General features: G+C 40.6%; 2 protein-coding genes across 5 annotated transcripts; one reads left to right on the top strand and one right to left on the bottom strand.

Moving 5' to 3' along the window:
- Nucleotides 1-265: 265 nt before the first annotated feature.
- On the bottom strand, nucleotides 266-16,000 carry lrrc45 (leucine rich repeat containing 45). Of its 4 annotated transcripts, none has more exons than XM_041962399.1 (19): nucleotides 15,952-15,994; nucleotides 15,211-15,298; nucleotides 14,326-14,628; nucleotides 13,125-13,186; nucleotides 12,961-13,031; nucleotides 12,035-12,213; nucleotides 10,827-10,955; nucleotides 10,274-10,386; nucleotides 8,871-8,929; nucleotides 8,542-8,619; nucleotides 7,557-7,692; nucleotides 7,044-7,121; nucleotides 6,794-6,905; nucleotides 6,614-6,684; nucleotides 6,368-6,460; nucleotides 5,305-5,397; nucleotides 4,259-4,432; nucleotides 3,071-3,218; nucleotides 266-2,624 (listed from the first exon to the last, which is right to left on the bottom strand). In XM_041962399.1, the coding sequence occupies exons 3-19, from the start codon at nucleotides 14,552-14,554 to the stop codon at nucleotides 2,425-2,427; spliced, it is 2,025 nt and encodes a 674-aa protein (XP_041818333.1). In that variant the 5' UTR covers nucleotides 14,555-14,628; nucleotides 15,211-15,298; nucleotides 15,952-15,994; the 3' UTR covers nucleotides 266-2,424. The 4 variants fall into 4 exon arrangements, with proteins under 4 accessions (XP_041818333.1, XP_041818334.1, XP_041818332.1 ...); XM_041962400.1 differs by lacking the exon at nucleotides 15,952-15,994 and adding an exon at nucleotides 15,860-15,942; XM_041962398.1 differs by lacking the exon at nucleotides 15,211-15,298 and having other exon boundaries at nucleotides 15,952-16,000.
- Nucleotides 16,001-16,367: 367 nt separating this feature from the next.
- On the top strand, nucleotides 16,368-23,722 carry trub1 (TruB pseudouridine (psi) synthase family member 1). Its single transcript, XM_041962965.1, has 8 exons — nucleotides 16,368-16,525; nucleotides 16,616-16,714; nucleotides 17,822-17,877; nucleotides 19,052-19,133; nucleotides 20,638-20,710; nucleotides 22,155-22,294; nucleotides 22,438-22,494; nucleotides 22,630-23,722. Exons 1-8 carry the CDS (start codon nucleotides 16,378-16,380, stop codon nucleotides 22,848-22,850), a joined length of 876 nt encoding a protein of 291 aa, XP_041818899.1. The 5' UTR covers nucleotides 16,368-16,377; the 3' UTR covers nucleotides 22,851-23,722.
- The last annotated feature ends 228 nt before the right edge of the window (nucleotides 23,723-23,950 follow it).

Here is a 23,950-nt window from a genome sequence, read left to right as displayed (position 1 = left end):
ATGACATGGTCCCATGAGAAATAAAGTGTCTAAACAACAGTCTAGACAAACGGTTTCATAGGATTAAAATTTAAGTGACCTATCTTGGCACTTGAAGATCTTTGGCTATAATTTCAAGACCCAGTGACCTCATACATCTCCACCCCACCGACACACCACAGTCTGAATACCCTGTAAATTATCTGTTCAATAGAATGAGGGACTAATCCCAATCAACCACTAAATCATCCACGCATTAGTAAAAATCATGAGACATTTATTTCAGAAATGACTACATTTTATACACACACACACACACACACACACACACACACACACATATATATATATAAACACATGTCAACAAAAACAGCAAAATGGTAAAAACACACCTGAAAAAATAAAATGACAAATATTCATATTCATCACATATCTGAGACAAAGTCAAGATATAAAACAGTCATTTGTGTTATAAAAGACTGCATCAAGAGTCTGAGCTGGAGCGGGGCAGCCATCTGGTATGACTGATATAATATTAAGGCATACTTGGACTAAATCCCATTTTGTATGTAAACACTAATGATGCTACACAGCCTTCAATTCATTTAGGAGGTGAACTAGAATGAATACAACAGAACTGGGCTGGACAGCGAAAACACATACAAGTGATGACTTACAGTTCATTTCAGCTGATGGGAGGGCTAAAGACAAACATGCAGAGTGGACATTATTTGGCATGGTACATGTAAAACAGCTCTGTGATCATAGGAAATAAAATGTCCTTTTCGACAGCAGTTTGGTCTCATGTCCAGCAGGAGCTTCTCTTAAAATAAGACAAGACTATAATGAAGATGCAAAAGCACTTACAATTTAGACATTTTGATTATCAAGGTAGAAAGAACTGTTGTTTTGACCCTTTTTCTTCTTTTTCATGTTTATTGTGTCACTCCTTCATTTAGGAGAGGATAAATAACATATATATCGAAACAATGGACCATCACTCTATTATTGGGGAACTAAAACTGACACTAGACCCCAAAAAGAGATAAAACATGTTGTTTTGAAACTGGTATTAATCTCATTCAGCTGGCAAACGCTTGGTTTAAAAAAAAAAAAAAGAAAAAAGGGCAAAAGTCTAATGCACTGGTAGCAACCCCTAGAGGCTGAAGTGTTCATTGCAACTAACAACATGAAAGTGTTGGACTCAATAAATGACTTACAAGTGTTGAGCTATTCAAATGATTTTACAAGTAGTCGGCTAAAAATGGAAATGTAGCCCTGAAGTTGGAGACAGATGAAAGGTCACAGGGTTGTTGGTCCCCTGAAGAGCATGTGATAAATTTATCTAAAGGTCTAGAAATGTATATGAAGACATCTAGTATGTAATATTTGTTCTCCACACCAAATGTCATGGATCTCAGGCCAGTAGTTGTTAGCCTTGCTAGCAGCCTGGCTCTAGGGAAGGTAACATCTGTCGGTCGGTTGCTCCACCACTTTGGTCCACACTGAAATATGCCAACAACCATTTGATGGATTGCCATAAATCTCATCCTCTGACCTTTCATCCCAGGTCCAAGTCTCACTGTGTCCAATACACTGGTTCATGACCAAATGGCTGCAAAACTAATGGCATTTCCATTGGTCTAAGCTGTTCTTTGCTCTTTGGTAATTGGCAAATATTAGCTTTTAGCATGGCTGCCACTAGCATGGTTGTAGACTCTGTAGACTGTGTGTTGTCAAGCTAAGCACCAAAGTGTGGGACTGGATCAATGGATGGACAGACAGACAGACAGACCCACTAAGAAAATTGCAAAGCAAACTTGTAAAGCTGTCTGTATGTTTGTGGCCATTTTTGTGACATAGCTAAGCAATTAGCATCTGTAGGAAGACGTCATTCCCATTCTTAATCCCGCCTCCAAACCTCTGATTATTGAAACTATTCTCCCAATTGTGGAAACAGCTGCTATTAAGCACAACAACACACCTATTTCAATCACTAAATAAATCAGCGAGTGTGGTAGTGATAGAGAGGTCTGGAAGCAGTGAAAATGTTGTTTACAGAGCCACTTCCTGCTTTAGTTTTGACACAGAGACATTTAAGATGTGCTCACTTTCACCTCCAGATAAAGTGTTTTATAGAAGTGAGGTTTGTACTGATGAGGTGCACTAACTGGGAGTAACAACAAGATTCCTACAATTTTGCTTTTAAAATTACAGACTTTTTAACCCCTTAATTTCTAGACTGGATCTGCGCATTGTGTTAGGTATGATCACAGCCATCCTGTGCTCCACCAATTATCTCTCCAATGTTACTGTTCACTCCTGATTTTCCAGTCTTTTCTGTCCAGACTGTTAGGATTTCTATTAATCCTTCAGACTGTCCTGAGCTGTTCAGGAACCCAGCGAGGGCTCAGAGGTTACAGCTGAGAGGCTGAAGCCTCTGGGTCATTTCTTGGGGCTGCTGTAGTGTCCCAAAGGGGACCCCTGGACGTAGGTGAGGATGGCGCTCTGCAAGTAGCTGGCTCTCTGCGCCGCATCCTCCCTCATCCTCTGGATCTCTGCCTCTTTCAGACGCAACTTTTCCAGCATGGAAGACATCTCGCTCTCTTTGTCCAGGAGCACCTCTCTGTGGTTACTGTTCAGTACTGCAGGATGGAGAGCCACAGGTGGAGAGAGGAATGAAATACAACAGTACTACAAAAACTTCATGATGCATTTTAAATCTACAATGTCTGACCTGGTTACAGGACAAAACATTATGCTGTGAGCAAATAAATTGAGTGTCTTTTTAGAGGAAATTAAAAAACTCTAACAGCTGGGTTTTCAAATTGCTGGTTGACCTGGATAATTCCACTTTGTTCCAAGTAAGTTGTTGCACATGTAAACCTTGTTGTTCTATATCTTTCATTTGGGAACCTCACGCTACTTGAGTCAGTACATATCTTAACAAAAACAAATTAGCACTGGAATAAATTACACTAACAAAGACACCATAAGAGACTAACTGACTTATTTAAATGTATACTCAACAAAAGGAAAGTGTGTGTAAAGTGATAAAGACAGAGAAAATAAAGAACCAGTGAGGGCCGACCTTTAATCTCTCTCTCTAGAGCACTGATCTTCTCTTTGAGTCCTCCCTGTGCCGTCCTCTCTGCGTGTAAATGTCCAATCTGCTCCTGCAGCTCCACCCTCACCCGGCTCACCTCAGCCACCTTCTCCTGGTCCTTCCCTGACAGCTCCTGCATCAACACCCAAAGCATGGTCATGACAACAAAGCCTTTCTTTATCACATCTTTTGACATGTCTTTGGGTGTTATTTAGGTATTTTGGGTAGCCAGGATCTGTCTGCAAACAAAAGTCCTATTCAGTCCTATTCATTTCACAGGCAATGTAACTGGCAGAACTGGCAGTTCTCTCTTTCCAAGTCTTGGATGGATGTGAAACTCTCCTAGTTCAATCACCAGTAAAAATGACATCAGAAAATATCTGGTTCTTCGTTAAAAAGAAGAAAGTGCAAGTTTGTGAACATAAAAGCTGAAGGAGAGAGGTCAACTACAACTCCCAAGTCACATTTGAGAAAGAAACATCCAATCACTGAGTTTGAAATTGTGTTGTATGAGCGCAGAGGCTAAAGATGACACACTGTAGAAACGTGATAACAGACTCTGCATTTTAAATGAGCTGATCATCGCAATTACTTACAACCACATGCAGTGGACATGAGGGCCTCCTGTGCACAGTAGCAGCAGCTGATGCTCATTGGTATTGTTGCATTTAGAGCCATACCAGCTGCCACACCACAGGTACACAATCAACAAGACTACTGAGAAACCAAGTTGAAATCAATGGCCTTAACATAAACCTACAGCATCATTAGACTGACAAGAAGGCTCCAATGTTTATATAATATGTTGAAAACCACTGAGGAAATCATTAAAACTCAAAAGTCAACATACAGTGTAGACAGAAAAAAAAATCACACCTACATGATTTTAGAGTTTCCAGTTTGATTAAAAGTGAATATCTTTACACTTTGACAGGAAACACACCCAACACACATGAAGTGCACACAGACAGGGCCCAGCTGGCCAGGTTAGCTTCAAGCTCACAGCCACTATGACCTCTGTGGAAAAGCCACATTTAATCCAGTGTTTTCACAGGCCAACATTCATTCATGTCATGTCAGCATCAATTTAACATAAATCATTTATCTGACTCTGTGACGTCACATAGCGAAGCCAGAAGGTTGTGTGTTTGACGGCAGCTGGTGGGTCCTGACCTGCTGGAGCTCATCTATTCGGCGCCGTAGACCGTCCATCTCGACGCTCTGCTGGCTGTTCTTCACCTGCAGCTCAGAGATGGTCTGCTTCTGCTGGGAGGCGTGGAGCTGGGCCTCCTGCAGGGAGGAACGCACCAAACGAAGCTTCTCTTCCAAGGATGACACATGCTCCGCCTGCTCAGAGGAAACAAAAGTACAAGAGAAGGTGACGGAGAGCAACTGACTGATAATCCACTCAGTATCCACACTGCTTTCCAGAGAAGCCCAGAGAATCATTAAAAACAAAGGATAAAATGTAAGGGAGAGGGAGTCAAGAGTGTAAACCATGGCCTGAAATAGTGACAAATTAATTTTTTAGAAGTCAGAATTACAGTCAGAATAATCTAGTAACCAGTGTCTTTAAAGGACTTTTATCTAGTCATAACAAGGATTGGGTATCAAATCTCCACACTCTGTTGGTGCAATCCAAAATGTGTCATGAGGACTATCAGGTATTAACTTAACCACCGCCAGCAGATTAGATCAGTTGAAGCTAATTAACGTAAATGAAGTAACGGTTTCAATGTTCTCTGGTTAATGTGCTCACTGCAGCCTGTGTCACTGTATGGCCGCCTTTTTAACTGAACTGGGACCAACAGAGTGGTGACTCTTCTCCAGAGAAATGACCAGCTGATCACCTCAGGACAGTTTAACAACCTCCCACTTAAACTTTGATTCATATCAGATTAACATTTAACATTTCATGAACATGAGCAAATGTCATTCAGGGTTTCTGCCTCCTCTGCCAACAAAAGCTGATTAGACATCTTTGGGGTGGAGCTATTGGAGCTATTGGAGCTTTTTGGATGGTAATTCTAAGTTGAATTCAATAAAATGGAACCCCATCCATACTTGTGGCACCTCTGTCAGGTGGAACATGGAGCTGAGTGCTGCAGGACTTGTTATCAAAGGCTTCACCTGGATGTAACAAGGCTTGGATTTCATCTCATCTGTATGTTGTTTTGGTCAAAAGCATGAATAATGAATAACTGTGAAATTTCACCCACCTCCTCCAGACGCACTTGTGCTCGCACTCTTCCCAGTTCCTCCTCTGCCTGGGCCCTTTCGGTCACACAGGCTGCTTTAGCTTTGCTAAGTTCCTACAACAGATGGACATTATCACATCACATTAAGAGCATAGCTAGACTGGAGATTTCAGAAGCACTTCAAAATGAGGTTGTTTGAACTGTAATTTCATTGTGAATAAATACTGTGAGCCCAAAAGGCAGAGCTACTGTATTTGATTGCAGTGTGAAGATGTTTATCTGACCATGTCCACCAACTGCACCTCTATAACTATAATTCAACTCTCCAGACAAAGGGTCCACATTCAGGTGCAGCTTTACCTGAGAAATGGGAAATTCCCAGTTTGAGAGAAGCAAACTTGTGCATTTGAATACCTCAACAGTTTGGAAAGTTACAGTTTGGGCAACTTCTCCATTCAATACGTACAGACCCATTCAGTGTTTGGCAGTGAACGGCAGCTGTTTCTGGTAAATGTATGTGAAGGTGGAATTATGCAGTGCAGTGTACAGGCAGCCCACCACCATCTGATATTGGGATTAGTTTATAGTTCAAGTCAATTTTTTTTTACATAACTCAGTATCATTAAGTACAATTTGCCTCGAGGGGCCCACAGAGAGCACCTTCACAACATTAAACAGACATGATGTGCATTATTAGGGCCAATCTTGCTGTGATCATAGATCCCATAGTAGCTGTGTTTACATTCCTTGATTCCCTGTGTTAGGAAGCGCTGACTGTTGTGAGCAAGTTTGTTTTTGTGAGATGTGTGCAGCAGATTACAGTCTTTCTTCAACTTCCTGAATATTGCCTTTATGATTTGTCCACTGGGTCAGTTTCTCTGGCACAGTTCTTACATATCTCAGGTTTGACTTACCTGGTCAACCTTTGTGGCCACACCACAACTACTGCATGCAGGAAATCTGGCTTTAGGCTACAAAAAATCTATGATCTGTTTTCTGTTATTAGCAGTTACTTCGTTGACTAAATCTATGTGTTACATAATCTTTTTATCTTTTAAACATAGTACTCATAATATACTCTGACCTCTTCCAGCTGTATCCGCTGTCCCTCCAGTTTGAAGATGCGTTCCTGCTGAGCTCTCTCACTCTCTTCTAGATGTCGATTCAGATGCTCCACCTGTACAGAAATTTGAGCTTAAGTATTTTATGTTTTCTTACACACACACACACACACACACACACACACACACACACACACACACACACACACACACACACACAGACTTATATATTTATCTATATCTGTACTTGAGAAAGTTTCTGTGAGCACCTCCTTCTGGCGCAGACCATCCATGTCCTCCAGAGCTTGCTTGGACCTTCGCTTCTCTATTTCCAGGCGGTCTGTCAGAGGGTGACACAGAGGAAATCTCTGCTAGGCTACAAGTGGAATAAAATGCCACTCTTTGTATCTGTAACAAAGTTCTGTGAGTGTTCTGTGAGTGAGTGTTACCGTCTGCCTGTGCTAGCCGCAGCTTTAGCTCTGCTGTGCTGTTGGTCAGCTCCTGCTTCAGCTCAAAGATCTGCTGCTGCTGAGACTTACATCTGCGCTCCATCTCCTCCACCTAACACACAATTAGCCTCAGTGTTCATAATGCAACTTTGGTCTGTGCGTGCTGCTCAGCATTGGCTTTACCATTTTGGTACAAACACTCTGACACACAGTATATTCACACACTGTTCTGAACAGACATTACTCTTACCTTATTCCTGAGCTGGCCGTTGGTTTCTGTCAGGTTTTGGATCTCTCTGAGTAGTTTTCCCTCTCTGAGTGTGCTGTCCTACATGATGGAAACACATGACGTACATTCATTCATGACAGCAATATCTCAACAAGCAAAACTGATTTGGATTTTGTGTTTGACATATGAGAAGTTGAGAACATTTGAAGTAAATACCAGATATGAAATGAAACAATAATTTGTGAAATAACTGAGGAAATTATTTAAACTGAACTCATTATGACAAAATGTTGCTTAATGAGTTAATTTTTATTTAATGTTTTATTTAATAATGCCCTTTTTCAAATCTGTTTTTATTTCATAATTGCATTTTCCCAATAACACTTTTATTTCACAACATCACTTCATGACAGTGGTGTAGTACCCAAGCTCTGACCTTTCAGCCAATCACATGCCACCACACATGTTAGCTGGTTAACTCTGAGTCGTCTCAGGAGTGTTTGGAATTACGCGACTACACCAATCTGTCCATACCTCTTGCTCTTTCTTCCTCTCTCTGCTCTGTCGTTCCCTCTGCTCTTCTTTCTCAGCCTTTACTCGTGTCAGCAGCTCTCCCATGTTGTGGTTTTTCTGCTCCGAGAGGGTAAGGGCAGCCTCTGTCATCTGCAGTCTGCACAACATCACACCATAATATGATCACAGTTACTGTATGTGTGTCTTACTATACTTTAAGAAACATTAGTGAGCAGTGTGTTGATGATTTGCAGGTGAAAAGACATTTAATGCACTCAAGATAACATAGAATTTAGCATGTACACCCACACACAGGCCGGTCAAATTTGATTTTTTATTAATTTTATTGTTGATAAATGTGCAGCATTATTTCATATGCCACCACCTAACTAGCAAGAGGGTCTGTCACCTTTGTGAGAGGATATCAGGACAGGTTGCTTTCATAATCAACTGCACAACAATCATTTTGTTAAGTTTGCTGAAACACAAACGGGTGGGAGGTTCATTCAAATGAGTTCTTGGTTTTGGTGGAGACTAGGTCTTAAAGGCACATTACATTTCAGGTATACAAATATATTCTCTGTCTCCGATTCACTTCTACTGAAGCCTGAACAATGGACAAATTCAAACGTGCATCTCCTATTTCGCTGTGTTCTAGCGGATTAGCAGTTCAGAATTCACCTTTATTCAAATCTGAAACACTGCAGCAGTGTGTTTGGAAATGTAGGCGTTAGTATTCTGGTTTGTTTCTTCACCTTTTTAAATACATTATCACACTATCAGGCTACAGACTGTAGCGTCACTCTCGTACTCTGTTTATAGTTTGTGACTGTGATTGACATGACCTTTCTCTGGACAGAGTGCAGGGAAATTTCATCCAATACATATGCACTTCATACAACATACAACGACTGGAAAATGATTAGACACTTATATTACAATACCTAGACAGAGACTGTGTTGTCTCATATTGCGAATATGGAAGAGAGGAAAACGAAATGCTTACTTGGCAGTGAGAGAGTTGACAGCTGACTTCCTGTCATTCAGAGCTTCCTGGAGTTGGCCAATCTGAATGGAGGTGGACCTAGTCCAACAGGAAAGAGGTAATGAGGCCAGTGCCATGAGGTCATGATACAAAATGTGGACGGTGCAGGGGTGTTGTTGTAGGTATTCACATTGTAAAATTGTGCTGCCTAAAGAACTTCTACATCTCCATGCATTTATTTCCTTTCCAGTGCAAATATAAACAGTTAAAGACAGATGGGGGGGTTGTGCCTCTCAGTTATAAGTCCACGTCTATGGCCAATGACCGTACACAGTAACACCAAAACTCACCTGCTGGAGCGTCCCATCTCCTCCCTCTGTCTGTCAATGGTTTCCATCAGGTTTAAGAACTGAAACAGGAGAGGAACAACCAAAGTCATCACAACAAACTTTAACCTAAATCTGTAGTACTCCATGAAAACCTCAAAGTGGTATTTCACTCAAAATGTTGTGTATCAAAAAGGCCCAAAAGTCTTTAGGCTTTAAATGTGACTGCACTTAGCTTGAGTTCATGTCAGTTAGATGAACAAGGCTGAATGTTTGAACAGACACTTTACTTTCACTTGAACAAGTCACAGACCTCATTGTGCACAGTTTTCACTGACACTCTTCTTTTAGTAGAAAGTACTTCTGTAGGACTAATGGGAAGGTCTGTGAGTATCTAGCATGACTACGAGTCTACAGCCATGCTAGTCGCTCTGTGAGGCTACACTTACACAACGGTGCTTACAATGACAATGCTAACATGCTAATGTTTAGCAGGTATATTGTTCACCATGCTCACCACTGTATTTTAGCATTTTAGCATGATAACATTATATAATCCTAATCCTGATCAATCAATAGATAATTAACACAAAACACAGCACAGATGAGGCCGATGAGAACATCATTAGTTTTGATCTCCAAAGTAAGTAGAATACATCGTCTGGGAACCATGAATGTCTGAACAAGCATTTTATGCCAGCTCATCAACATGTTGCTGTTTCACATAATCCTGGATTTGAGGAGGAATGTGGTATGGGTGCTGGTATGGCCTATATCCCTCTCTCTTTTTGCCATTTCCCTTGTGCTGCTTTCATGTATTTTTTGTATGTGAAACTGCTTATGCTGCCGTCTTGACTAGGACTCCCTGAAAGAAACGACCTTGTATCTAAATGGGACCAACAGGCTAAATATACCATAAATAAAATAGAACAAAATATTCTGAGATATTCTACTGGCAAAGTAAAAACATTGACCTGCTGGTGGCACCATGGATAACAAATTGCATGGCAATCCAAACAACAGTCGTCGAGGTATTTCACTAAAAGCCCAGAGTATAACCCTCATTGTGGTGCTCAAGGTAAAGTCAGGGGCTTACCATAGTCATGATGATTCATTCATTCATTATTGGTGATCCATCCCATAATTATTGAGCTATTTCCCCCGAAAAAGAAATTCAAGTAAATGTCAACAATATGGTTGACTTCATCCTGGTGAGAAACATGAATGTCTCAACAAAATTTCATAGCAATCCATCTCATAACTGACGGGATATGTCAGTCTGGACATAAGTGGTGGACTGACCGACAGACCTGAAAACCTCTGCAACCATTAGCACGGCCAGATTCTCATTGGGCTCGGGTGATTTCCTTTTAACAGCTTTCATCCACCAGTGTTCCTGTTGTTTCATCCTCCAGTGTGGGGTTTACCTGTCGGCCTTTCTCCTCCTTTAGTGTATAAATCTCCCTGCTGAGGACCTGGCTTCTGTTGTGGTTTTCCCTCATGGTGGACTGTCTGTCTGAGTTGTGCCCTGTGGTCTGCTCTTTAAGGGTTCAACAACAGGAAAACAAAGGGTAATGAGTGCACAGACAGAAACATGGGTCCAGAGTGGAGGACAGCATGCAAACAGCTATCTGCATCTCCAAAGTTGTGTGGAGCAGGATTGAAACAACAGAGCGATGCTAGTAGGAAGCTGGCTTTGAGTTTCACTGTTCATATTCAGCGCTTTATGCAGCACAAACTAAATTCCTCTTCAGTAGCTGTGGGGTGAAGAAAGACATCTCAGAGACAGATATCTAAAAACCTGGACAGCTAAAACCAAAATTATCTGAATAAAGGGTGAGAAGACATGTTTTGGGATTTCTGTAATTTAGCTGAACCGGCCCTTTAAGGAGGCAGACAGAATGCAAAAAGACTAGAGTACATTTGTAGAGACACATATGTTTAAGAGTGTACTGACAGACACACACACACACACCTTACCAAGTGCTTTGAGTGTGTCACTAGGTATGTTGTTCCCTGCCATCTCCAGCTGCACCACGCTCTTGTTCTTCTGCAGAGCCTCCAGCAGAGATCTGCCACCCAGCAGACCAATGTTGTTCCACCTCAGATCTGTGAACGCAGTCAGGGAGAAAGACCAGAGTGGATCATCAGTCCGTCATACAATAAACACAAGAATACAGCAAAAATCCATTCTTTACCACTCCAAGATGTGGATCAGATTATCTGACAGACGCAACAACCATTGGTGTGTGTGTGTGTCTATAAAGCTCTGGTCAGAAAACTACCATCAAACATTGCTTCTATGTTTCACTGGAACCATGATAAGCTCATAACTTCCTGGTTCTTCAGGTACCTTGTATCAGAACTGATCTTGGAAGGACTGTTTTTAGTAAGTGTAGCAGACTCATGGAATGTGACCAAAACCTGAATACTCTTATACCTCTTTAACACTGAATGTACTTAATAACCAACTATTACAAGCCTGTAACGGTTTCAATTGATTGTTTGTATTTTCCATGGTGTAATCTCGACATCATTATAAATAAGTCGCCCTCATTGAGTTCTTCACGAATCTATCTGAATGAAATCTATTTGAATGAAATGTGTTGTATATGAATGCCTATTCTGAATTTGATGTAGCAACATGTTTCAAACAAGTTGGGACAGGAGCAAAAAAAGACTGGGAAAGATGTGGAACGCTCCAAAAACACCTGTTTGGATCATTCCACAGGTAAACAGGGTTTTTGGTAACAGCTGATAGTATCATGATTGGGTATGAAGGATGGGGCGAGGTTCAACACTTTGTGAACACATAATTGTATGAAGGATATTATTATTTGGCTCAGGAACACTCTATAAAACTGTTTCCTGTTTTATGTTTTACACAGCGAGTTTGACTTCAAAGCTATGTAGACCATTAATGCAGGCCTTGAATAATAAATAACAAATTAAATTGCAAAGCACAATTACACATTTCCCTCAAAATGTCGAAATTGTTCAGGCCTAATGTCAGGCACAGCCAATTGTATTATTTCACTGTAAAATACAGTATGACATGTCAGTCGTAAAAATGTTCTGACAAAAACAAAAAAACATTATGTCACCTAATGTTCAACAGATTCTTACACACCTTGACAATTAGAATATTAGAATTTGAAGAGGTCATGTTTTATTTTATTGTGTGTCACCTAGCACTTCCACGGTGGTGTTGCGTTTGAGTGCCAGAGCGAGCTCGGATGCTCCGTGGTGGTTGATCTGATTGTTGCGCAGGTCCAGCTGTGTCAGCGCACTGTTGGAGGCCAAACCCTCACAAAAGAGTGAGAAGGCTTCGTCCCACACCCCCAAGGCGTTCCACTCCAACACCAGCCTAGAGGAAGTATTTATAAGTTTTAGGCATATAGTGGTAATGGGGATACTGGTCTCTGCTGCAGCTGGGGTCATTTTGTATTAAAAATCAAGTTTAGGTCCTGATCAAAAATCATTTCTTTGAAGATAAATACTGTAAGGGAGATAGTAGTTCACTTTAGTGAATGTTGTTTCTGACCAGTCCACACTGTGAGCAGATGTGACAGTGAAACTTAGGCAAGACTGCTGGTTGAATTAAAGGAGAAAAAACATACTATTTTTTGTCAGACTTATGTGGGCAACAGGGGAATAATGGGTAATGCCAACCACTACGCTAAAACTTCAGTCAAAGTACTTCATGCTTAAATGAGGTAAGAGCAATGTTAACTGGTTGACCTGCTCCAAACTGCCATCAGCAGGGGAATCAAGCCATGGTTATACCACAGACATTTGTAAATGTTACTTTAGTTTAATTAAAGTTCTCATGACTAGATCAGGAAAGCTCTTTCTTGACCTTGGAAATAGGAGTCTAAACAGTGGATAGAGTTTGCTCAAACTCTAAGACCACCAAATCTGTGTGACAGCACTGGGAACGGCTCGTAAAGTGGACCTTGAGCTAAGATTATTTGTCCTAATTCATATTATTTATTTGGTATTTTATGAAACAAAAATTATACTGTGCACTAAAATATGTTCAAAAGACATGTCTGCTATTGCATGTCTACTGCTTTGCAACAGAAAATATTTTCACACAAAGAATCATTCTCACCTCCGCAGAGTCTTGTTACGTGCCAGCAGCTTTCCCAACACTTCAGCCCCTTTGGATCTCAAGTTATTCCCCTGTGGACAATATTTTCAATCAACTGACTATCACTGACTGTCACTAAAAAAAAAAAATAGTTAGAGTGGACAGTGTAATGAGATAGGTGTTACCTTCAGATCCAGAACTCTTACAGTTGTGTTGTCAAACAGTCCAGTCAGCAGTACTTTGGCACCTGTGAGTCATACACAAGCATGAAAGCTGATATTGATATATATGGTGTTATTCTTACTATATACATACATACTACATACTAAATCCCATGTGCAGAGCAAAGACCAACTCCAACATCGAATGTACACTACCAACAAGCAGTGTGTGTGTATCAAAGCTTCATAACTTTTTCCTCTGCGCCACAGAGATCCACTCTTATCCAAAAATCCAAAACACAGCAATGAGCCACACTGTTGCACTGGGTGACATGATCTTTCCTTACCATGAACACACACACTGTAGTTTATCTTGTCTCAATCTCACACACCGTCCTGCCTCCAGAAATATTCACTACAGCACCAATTAATCCACGGCTGAAAATAGTTCCCAACAAATGTGTTATTTCCTCTTGTTTGAGTGCCGTGGGTTGAAAACTACAGTGACCGGCTGTTAAAGGAAATTAGTGAGTCTTTTTTTTTAATGAAATGACAAAGTTGCAAGTAGTTTTTAAAGATTTTCATCTGCAGTGGGAGCCAGTGCGGTTGAGACTGAGCACCACAGTGAGGGAAGAAAGTATTGCGAGACAGACTAACATATTGAATAACGCCAGCTTTCCTCTTTAAACATCAGCCTAATTAAACGGCAGTAGATGAGTTTGCAGCACTGACTTGTGGCAGATCACGTTTGAAGGATCACACGTAGTGTAAACTACCAAAATGAAATGACTTGTCTTGTCAGAAATCAGCTTTTTTGGTTACCCTTTATACAGTAAATGCACTAATGAATCAGTCAAGGTTATCCATGTGGAAAATCAAAAGATGTATCAAACAAATATTTGCAGTTATTTATGTATTCGTAATAGAACCTGCTCTTTATTTTAAATTGTGCAATATGCAATAATGTTCAATTCAACCATTGTCTCTTTACTCTGCTTTACTTGATAGATTGTTGCTTATTTATCATTCTTTGCTATGTTCTTTTTTGATGCTTCTTGCTATCTCATCTGCTGCTGTAACACTGCAAATTTCCCTGCAGTGGGATTAATAAAGGATTATATTAATTTATCTTATCTTCTGCTAAGGAACGTGCAGCATTCCTGACATAACATGACACCAGGGCATATATACTGTAATCTGTTTGTGGATTTTAAGACTTACACACCTTCCTCGCTGAGCATGCAGTCGCTGAGTGACACCTCTGTGAAGACGGTATCTTTTTGAAAAGCCCTGGCCAGCACAGAGCAGGTATCTGCAGACAGGCTCTGTCCACTCAGGTCCAGTCTGGAGCCCTGAGCAGCCCTGTTCTCCTGGAGCTGAGCCACAACACCCTCCTGAGGCTCCACTCCTCCTTCCTTACACAGACGCAGGTACGTCCGCCTGAAATCCTCCATTCCGGATCACCAGTCTCTCCTGTTCATCTGAGATGTAGAATGCGGTCTTCCCTCTTTCCTCTGTGATTGGTTGACTGGAGAAGAAAAGATTGAATTTACAGATTAGAGATGAGAGGAACAGATAATTAATAGATCAACAGGAAAGTATTGGGCAACTATTTTGGTAATTGATTGATTTCTTAAAGTCATTTATCAAGCAAAAAAAAAAAAAAAAAAAAAGCTAAACATTCCCCAGTGCTAACTTCTAAACTGTGAGGATTTAGAGCTATTCTTTGACTCATGATTGCAAACTGAATATCTTCAGATTTTGGACTGGTGACCAGACGAAACAAGACATTTGATGACATCACATTGGCCTTTAGGTAATCAAGATGGGCATTACTATTTTATGGAGCACAGGTTAAACAGATTAACTGAAAAAGCAACTGTCACATTATTTAATAATGAGAGAATAATTGTTAGTTGTAGCACTATTACTAACACAGTGTTGATCTGAAAATAAACTTGCTAATATTGCTACACTATGCTAATATTGTAATTATTATTGAAATTCTCTCTGTCCTGCATCAAGTACATTAACACTGCACTGCAAAGGGGATTCTTTCTTTTAGACTAGTGCTACAATTATGTAAAGAAATCCACAAGCACTTCATTACCATTAGTCAGTCAGTGGGACTGGATGCAGAACTGCAGAAGGACCAAAGTCAAACTGCAGTAATCAGCTGCCTTTGTGCAGGACAGTTCCTGATTAGGAATACAATACATGGTTGTTTAATCAGGTAAAGACTAAAAACTGGCAGAGCCCTGAGTCTCTGTAAAGGACAGTAGGACTAATCTTTTCGAGATGTCCAACCAAAGAGATCTCTGTTCTAACCTAAAACACACTGCAGCTACAAGTTCCACTCATTCACCAGAATAAGTTGGCTACCAGCATCGTGAAAAATAACTAGTAAATGAACATCTAAATTAGGTTTTGCAAGTACTTCACAATGCCAAACTCCATAAAAACCGTAGCAGTTTAGAGCATATTAGGATTTCAACAAAAGCACAATGCGCCGTCGTAACATAACGTTCAATCTTACTAACACAACTAGAATCACCTCTTCAATTCGACATCAAGCAACGTAAGAAGAACAGAATAATAAGAAAATCAAACTTTTGCCAGTCGTGTCAGCTTGTTGGCGGAAACAATCAGTGTGACCCAAAGGCATAAAACTGAATTGAATAAATGCAACATAGTAGAATAGTATGTGTGTTCGAGTGTGATTCAAAGGGTTGTGTGTGGCTGTCAAATGGTTAACCTACGGGAAAATGAAGAACGTCTGTGAGGAAGTTTTCCTGGAAAACACTAACGGTATCTTCAGCTAAAAACCCAAAACAAATTATTAAACACCGACCTCAATGACTGCAGTTCAAATTCCTCCCTGGCAGTTATTGTTGTTGTGGACAACACAGCTGCCAGGAAGAGGAAGCCAAGCGCCTGAGTAACTAGGAAGTGCGTTTCGGCGCAAAGCATCTTGGTCATATTTTGGAAAACGGAAAAGTATTTTTCGGCAATCTATCCTGGAAGAGGGTGAAAAACAGCTCACTAAAACGGCACACAATCACCTTTAAACTGTCAGAAAGTCTACGGGCGTATATGGTTATTTAATATAAGCTCTCAAGTTAGACCGTTCTTTTATTTTGGCTTCGAGCCCAAATAAATAAAATATTAAATTATGCGACCAGCAGGTGGCGGAATACAAAATCAGGTCGCTTAGCCACAGATGGCAACTACGTCAGTAGAAGAAGAGTCGTATTGGCCGAAGAAGAAGAAAACAAGCATGGCAGGAAACATATCTAACAGTACTGCCCCGATAACTAGTTCTCTATCTAAACTGCAGTCTTTAAATGGACTGTTTGCGATATATAAAAAACAAGGACCGACGTCTGCAGACGTGTTAAATACACTCAAAGAAGTTTTACTCAAAGGTAATACGACAGGGGCCGGAAAAGGGAAATACATCTGTTGTGATTTGTTGAAGCTAACAGTGAAATGTTATTGTCTCCATGATCTTTCAGAAGCTGGTGTACAAAACCCAAATCCGCGAAAGAGGAAGAAGCAGTGGCTGAAGATGGGGCACGGAGGGACGCTGGACAACGCAGCCAGCGGGGTGTTAGGTAGGCGGGTTCGCTTTTACCTCCAGGTGCGGGGCCACGTGCGACTGTTGTCATCTCTGCCTGGGCTGGGTGATCGTGAAGCAGGGGTTTAAGGACAGCCCCCCCAACTCTGACCCTCTTACTCAACAAGCCACTGGTGATCTATGAGATATTTCTCCAAGGGCGTAGGTTTGGTTAACGATTTTCATTTGGTAGAGATGTAAGGGCAGATTTGACTGTGCCAGTAGCTTGAAGTTATGGATAATTGCGTAAAAAAAATGAATGCACATTTGCCTGCTTAAAACAATACTCACATGCCCTAATACTGCAAAAACAATACTGACATGCCCATATACACAGTGAGTTATTGGTCATCGTAATAAATAATACGATCCTCCTGTCCATACTGGCAGGACAGGGATTCATTTCAAAAGCGATTAAAAAGGAATGAGTCCAAAGAGACCCCTTCTTAAGTTGTGCCAAAGTTTAAATCAAGTCTTCATCAAGGTCCAGTTTTTGTTGCTATCCCTCCGCTGAGGCTCAGGAAGGAAACACAAGGAGCAAATTTGGAACCTAAAAGACTTGAAGATGAGAACTTAGGCTAACTTTGACTGATCTAACTCAGACTGCTGATGCCTCGTATTTCCTTTGGCTGAACTTAAGAATTCGGTTTTACACAGAAGGACGAGGACTGTGGATAAACAGTCACATTTAGCAAACATGTGAGTGCACACCACCTTTTGGCACAATGGTCAGTTTTTAACATCACTTCCCGTGTTTTCATGATTCTGTCTCTATAGAAGATGTGAACCATCCTCAGTGCCCTCAGTCGTAGCTACAGCTACTATTAAACAATTTAGATGTGGACAAAATAGATTAATAAACACAAATATTTCTTTACTATTTCAGAAGGCAAAAAATGTTTTTCAATTAATTCCTTCCCACTGACTCAACAATACCATTTTCCTCCCACAACATGGATGAGATTGTAATGAAATAGGACAATCATCAGCATGTTGTTTGATTTGTGGAGCTTTTTATCGTTGGGTGTAATGAGCATTGGCACCTGTAGGGGATGCTAGCAGGAATTAAGAGGTCACGCTCTAACATTGTCTCTGTTTCCTGCAGTTGTTGGTGTTGGAGATGGCACAAAGATGCTCAGTACAATGTTGGCTGGCTCTAAGGTGAGTTTGTTTTGTGCTGACAGTCTGTAAACAGTGAAAGTAGGAATACTTAAAAATGTTATTTTGTATTGATGTTAAAAATTACATAGAGGAATCCAAATATATTAACCTACCAGATATGTTCAAAGTCCTCATTATAAAATAAAATTCTAGGATACTGTACAAGGCATGAAATGATAAACTGGGTTAACTAGCTTAGTTGTGTGTAATGTTTCAGTATTTGAGAACTTTTGTCACCTGCATACTGCATTAACAGAGATGAAATCCTTAGAAATCACCTTGAAGCCCACTGACTGATATGAGGTCTTTGTTATTGGTCAAGGTGTCTTTATCCCGTAGTCTGAACAGCATTCAGGTGCATTTGGGAAAGACAATTTAATCAAGGTGAATTTTGTTTCATATTTTTGTGTGCATGATGTATGTCTTTTTTTTTGCCCAGTTTTCAAGTTTGCAAATTCTTAATTTTTTGTAAAATGAAAATTAGATTAAAAACTCTATTGACAAACAGTTTTCAGTGTGATCCAAAGCTATAGAATGAACTTCATTGTCAAATTGGCAGACAATATGCAATGAGTACATTTTCAGGTAGGCTAGCACATGACTGTAGAATTTAAATTTGACTTAAAGCTTTGTAATCAATATTTTTCCTGTAATGGGTCAAACAACTCTGTTAGGTATCACACAGCTCAGTCTCTCAGCTCAGTGTTTTGGTTTACAGTCCACAACTTAAGTGTTTGGTTCAGCCTCAGCCCCCTTCATCAGTTTCATTGCAGGCAGCTGGTTTCACCGACAGCTCTGATCGAGCAGCAGACAGCAGACAGACACAGCTAGAGATGAGCTGGTGAACTTAGTGGAGCATTTAGCAGCTAAAGAGCCAGACATTGATGGCAAGTGCCCAGAACCTCCACAGTTTATTTGGTTGTTCTGAATGTATGACCTGAAGGTTATTCTTTGTTCTAGGTGGCACAACAACTTTATCTTATTGTTAATGTTTTAGGGGTATTTCTCTGAGGTCAGTGCATACATTGACCAAAATGAAGCACTTGCCCCTGTTACTGTGTAATATTTGGTGTTTAGAATGAGCAGTATAAATATTTGCAGATTTCCACGGTTCCATATGAACGGTCATTCTTACACAGAGACAACATCGTGATGTGTGTTGTTTGTTTTTCAGAAATATGTTGCCGTGGGGGAACTGGGGAAAGCAACAGATACTCTTGATGCCACTGGCAGTGTGATTCTGGAGAAAGACTTTGGTAAATATTCAAGTACAAATGACATAATTTCATCTGAACAGTTCATCCTGGACCCAGCTACTGGACTTTTCACCTCTCATCTGAGGGGCTTCTTCAGTTCTGACGGACTGGTAGGCAGTCCCACATTTTTAACCTCTGTGGGGCCATTATCGCCTTCCTCCTTGATAACATTTGGAACTTTTGTACTACTGGCTGTGTAACAGCAGTCGTCGTTGGAGTTACCTGGGCCAGATGATTTCTTTCTCTCACTGTTGTATTCTATGTCATTTTTCTTGTATCCAGTGGTGGGGTCTCGCCTCAGTGTGTCTTTATATATTAGTGTGGCTGAGTAGTGTGGTCTTTAGGACCACTGTGCACCTTCCTTTATCAGCCGGTAGGATAGTGATGTTTTGGTCCTTACTCAGTGACTGATGGAAGCTTTCCATCCAGAAGAGGAGGCCTCCCCTGGATGAAAAAGTTGGACATGGGTGCCTCTGCATTGGAGAGGGCAGCTCTGCCTCTGTTTCTGTCATGATGTCAGCTATTGGTACATATGCTGTGGTGTGATGGGAAGCTGACCTTTTCCTCTCTCATTCAGTAGCTGCTTCTGTGCTTTCTCTAAGATCATTCTGGCCTTCTGTGGTCTTTCACCGCAGAGTCTAGCACAGGGGTCGGCATGCAGCTCTTTCATCCCTCTGGTGCGGCTCCTGAAAATAATTAATGAGTATTTAATTAAAATGTATTTTATTTTAGTTTGTTCGTTTTTAAACAAACATCATGCACGCCTCACGATGAAGGTGATGGCATACAGCGCTGATGTGCAGACGCTGTGCGCTGAGGTTCAGCAGCAGAAATCACATTCATTTAGCATATATTCATATTTCAAGATTCAAGATTTCTTTATTGTCATTGAGCATGACATGTCAATGAAATTTGCATTGCAACCCCCATGTTAGAAACAGATAATATTTTTTCATTGTTCAGTGAAATAGTCCTTTTATTATTCAGGTTGACAGCTGACTGCAGAGGACGCCATTTCTAGTTTCCTACCGGTGGATAATTTAAGTTTGGTGGGCTTTTTTATAAATACAAGAAGGAGTCAAAGAGACACTGAGTATTTTAGTTGAAAGAACCTTCAACCCAACGTCTTTTTTCAGAGTTCAAAATGTTTCTGTTGCACACAGAAATGCCATTCCGTTTTCTCTGCAGTTGTTCATTGATTTCATAAATGCAAGGCATTATTGTTTGTTTCTACATATATGCAGTGTTATTTCATTCTAAATGTCAAAAGGGTTTTGTGGCTCCCAGTGCTTTCTTTACTGTGGTAAAGGTTGCTGACCCCTGGTCTAGACGGAGGCAGCTCACTCTGAATCTGTGTTGGCATCTCAGGTTAAACTGTAGGTGGTTTCTGTAGTATACGCTTTTCCTAATTGTTCTGTCGTACTCCCAAACCTTTCGGAGGCAGACCTCTCTCCCTGCAGTTTCTTGTCTTTATGGGATGTTTATGTGTGATTTCTGCCCACAGAACACATAACCAGATTGGACTTTGAGGAGAAGCTGAAAGCTTTCACTGGAGACATCATGCAAGTTCCTCCACTGTGAGTAAAGCCTCCAGTCTGAGAAAATGCTGCCATCACAGTAACATTTGTGCATGTGAAAGTAAACCGTCCAGATCATTACCAGTCTCCACTCATACACACACAAAACAAATCTTATTGGCTGAAAGCCATCAAATGTACTGTACACATGGACCCTCCATGAGTTTTTCTCTGGCACCACCCTCAGGACAAACTGTCCCTGTTGTTAAAGTGTGGAACCACTTTATCAGGATGATCTTCATGGTATCTGAAGCAGTCTGTATGATTTTGAATGATATTTTTTAGCTCACAAAGCTGCTGCTTGGTTCTAAGTTTTTGTCTTAAATAAATAGCTTCAGTGATTTTGTCTATTTTTCCATTTCATTTCCACTTCTGGTCTGGCCGTGTTCACTCAGCGCCTGCTAGCTAAAAACAGGAAGCTGGGGAAGAACTTGTTTGAGATATTGATAGGTGTTTACAGTGCCATTTACAATTTCTGTCCAACATGAAACTGTATAGCCAGCCCTAAATCACCTCAATAAACTTTGTTGTGTTTACTCTGTCATCAAACTGGCCTTTTACTATTTAATGACATCTTAATGACAACTCCAAATTGTGCCACTATAGTTGAGGTCAAGAAAAATATCAATATGAAATTATAATGGCCTCAAGACAGCCAATGTAACATATGAAGGTTTAAAGTAATTTTAACACATAAAGCTACAAGTTTGCTAATTAGACGTGCTATGGCAGGTTTATGACAGGTGATGTTGTCTTAGTTAATGTCAAGTTCTCGTAACAAAGACACCTCAAACAATTTCAACCTTGTATTAAAAATTACATAAATGACCGGATGCCACTTAATAACCACTGTCATGAGCATTCATAAAGTCTCCTTCACGTACAAGACAGGTGTCACGTCATGGTTTTGACAATGTCATGTCAGTCTTATGCACATGCCCAGTCCATCTTCAGAGTGATCGTCGGTAATAAGGACATTTAACTCCCTCTGGATTCCAGGAATGAGTTCTGCTGTTTTTGTTCTGAGAGACTGTTTCTGTTTTTTCGGCTTGTGGTGCAGTGAACCTTGCAGCCTCTAGAGGTCGCTGGCAGGGCTTTAGACTTGCACATCTCTCACATCGCCTGTGAAAAGGCTTTGCTGCCAGTGGCCATGGCACTTCGTGTGTGCAAACAGCCGACAGTTGCAACATTACAGTGTCACTCTGTGATGTGGACCAGCAGGATGGATGTATGTAACAGTGTTCTTAGTGCATCTTTCCAAGTAAAAAAGATGGGCATCTTCCCCTCATATGATTTGTTTATTTTTTGTTCTCGTCTGTCACTCTCCATTATTATTATTATTATTATTATTATTATTATTATTATTATTATTATTATTATTATTATTATTGTTGTTATAATTATCTTCAGTATGCTGTGATTTATTGACTGTCTGTCTTTTCAGCTACTCAGCACTGAAAAAGGATGGCCAGCGTCTGTCCGTCCTGCTGAAGAAAGGTCACAAGGTTGAGGCCAAACCAGCGCGACCAGTCCATGTGTACAACCTGAGCCTGCAAGAGTTCAAGCCTCCCCTCTTCACTCTGGGTTAGCACACGTCCCTTCATGCAGTTTTTCTTTCTTCCTCTATGTAATACTGAATTTCTGGTATTTAAAATCGCATTTTGAATATCATTTTCTACTGCCTCCTGTTCAAACAATCACTTAAAATACATGTATTTCTGTGACAGATATTGAGTGTGGTGGAGGATTTTATGTGAGAAGCTTGGTGGATGATCTGGGAAAAGGTGAGATCAATTCAATCTATTTCACGATTTCCTCATCAGCATGTTTATGGAAAAGTGAATAAACTGAACTGACCTATCAGAATTCAACCCTGCTAACACGTAAGCATGAGAATAACCAGTGCGTGTGTGCTGCAGCCCTGTCATCGTGCGCTCACGTGAAGGAGCTGATCCGAACCAAGCAGGGTCAGTTTACCCTGGATGAGCACGCCTTACATGAAGAGCAGTGGACACTGGAACACGTCCTGCGCTCTCTGCAGCCCTGCTCACAGTCAGCAGGAGGTGAACTGACTAAACCACCTGAGGAACACATTCTGAGCAGGACCCAAAGTGAGAGCGACAAGCCGGGCTCGTCGTGATCAGTCGACACCCACCTGTTCAGGTCTTCCATTGAGGAGAACATCCTATCTAGCTCTCCTGGATAGTTTAAGGTGTGGTGCTGAGCAAAAATAAGGCGTGACAAGTTGAGGCAAAATGTCAAAACCACTGTTGTTTTGCAGCTTGATAGACCAGAGTAATTACTCTTCAGCGGACTTGATTTCTAGTCCACATTCTCACGGTGTCTGTCTCTGTCTCACCTGCTATTTCAGTTTGAGTTAAATTTGTCTTCATCTGTTCTTACCCCTCCAGGAGAGCTGGGTGATAGAAACATTCTGCATATTTCACACAATCTCAATTCCACAATATGAATATGTGAAATGATGCACTGTGTTACGGAAAAATGCATTACAATGCACAGCGCAGTTTTCAGTTTTTGAGATGTGGAAGTGGAGCATGAAACACACCTTACAGTGTATATTAAACAAGCATTAGAGAAAAACGTTTCACACTGCAGGATTTACCCCTGCTGAAAAGATCTGAAATATCAGTGTACTTTAGTGTAGTTTCTTTATTAAAATAGTTTGTTTGCAGTCACAATAGTGGGGAATCAGCAGAAACATCAGCCTCATCTATATGTGATGTAATCTTATGAAAAGGAATATGATCATATTTTTCCAGTCGTACAGTCTCGGTCTCGACTTTATCTTCATTTGAATGGTCTTGTATGACACGCTAGCAGTTACACCTTGCTGAAAGGACTTTTGCAAAGCAGGTAACACATGTCGTTTTACCTCCTTATTTTCTTTTTTTTTTTAGATTCTGCAGCTAAAATGTTGCATCAGGATGCATCATGTATATACTACATGTCTACTTTAGTTTGTTCTTGCAAATTAAATAAATATTCAAGTGAAACTAATATATCTTTGATAATGTAGCTATTTTCCACAGGCTGCTGTTCAAGGAGCTTTTTCTTTACTACACATCACTGTTGCTTTTTCCTTCCCATTACTGCAAAGAGGTTCAATTTCCTATTTTTCCTTTTCCTTTTTTTAAATCTCTTTTTAAGCAAAAAGTTTGAAATGACTAAACCAATTTTACTGCCTTATACCTGTGATCAAGTACGGGAGAGAAAAAAGCA

The sequence above is a fragment of the Chelmon rostratus genome, chromosome 21, assembly GCF_017976325.1.
Source record: "Chelmon rostratus isolate fCheRos1 chromosome 21, fCheRos1.pri, whole genome shotgun sequence".
Taxonomy (NCBI): domain Eukaryota; kingdom Metazoa; phylum Chordata; class Actinopteri; order Chaetodontiformes; family Chaetodontidae; genus Chelmon; species Chelmon rostratus.
Note: the sequence above shows the minus strand (reverse complement) of the source record. Positions and strands in the feature narration are given on the sequence as shown.

What these genes read in the sequence shown, in the direction of transcription:
- lrrc45 (XM_041962398.1), bottom strand. Translation starts at nt 14,554, where the DNA reads ATGGAGGATTTCAGGCGGACGTACCTGCGTCTGTGTAAGGAAGGAGGA. An exon ending in TAAGAGTTCTGGATCTGAAG is followed by an intron (nt 13,032 to 13,124) that starts GTAACACCTATC and finishes TATTGTCCACAG; the next exon opens with GGGAATAACTTGAGATCCAA. An exon ending in ATGGTCTGCGCCAGAAGGAG is followed by an intron (nt 6,461 to 6,613) that starts GTGCTCACAGAA and finishes ATTTCTGTACAG; the next exon opens with GTGGAGCATCTGAATCGACA.
- trub1 (XM_041962965.1), top strand. Translation starts at nt 16,378, where the DNA reads ATGGCAGGAAACATATCTAACAGTACTGCCCCGATAACTAGTTCTCTA. An exon ending in CAAAGAAGTTTTACTCAAAG is followed by an intron (nt 16,526 to 16,615) that starts GTAATACGACAG and finishes ATGATCTTTCAG; the next exon opens with AAGCTGGTGTACAAAACCCA. An exon ending in GGTGGATGATCTGGGAAAAG is followed by an intron (nt 22,495 to 22,629) that starts GTGAGATCAATT and finishes TGTGTGCTGCAG; the next exon opens with CCCTGTCATCGTGCGCTCAC.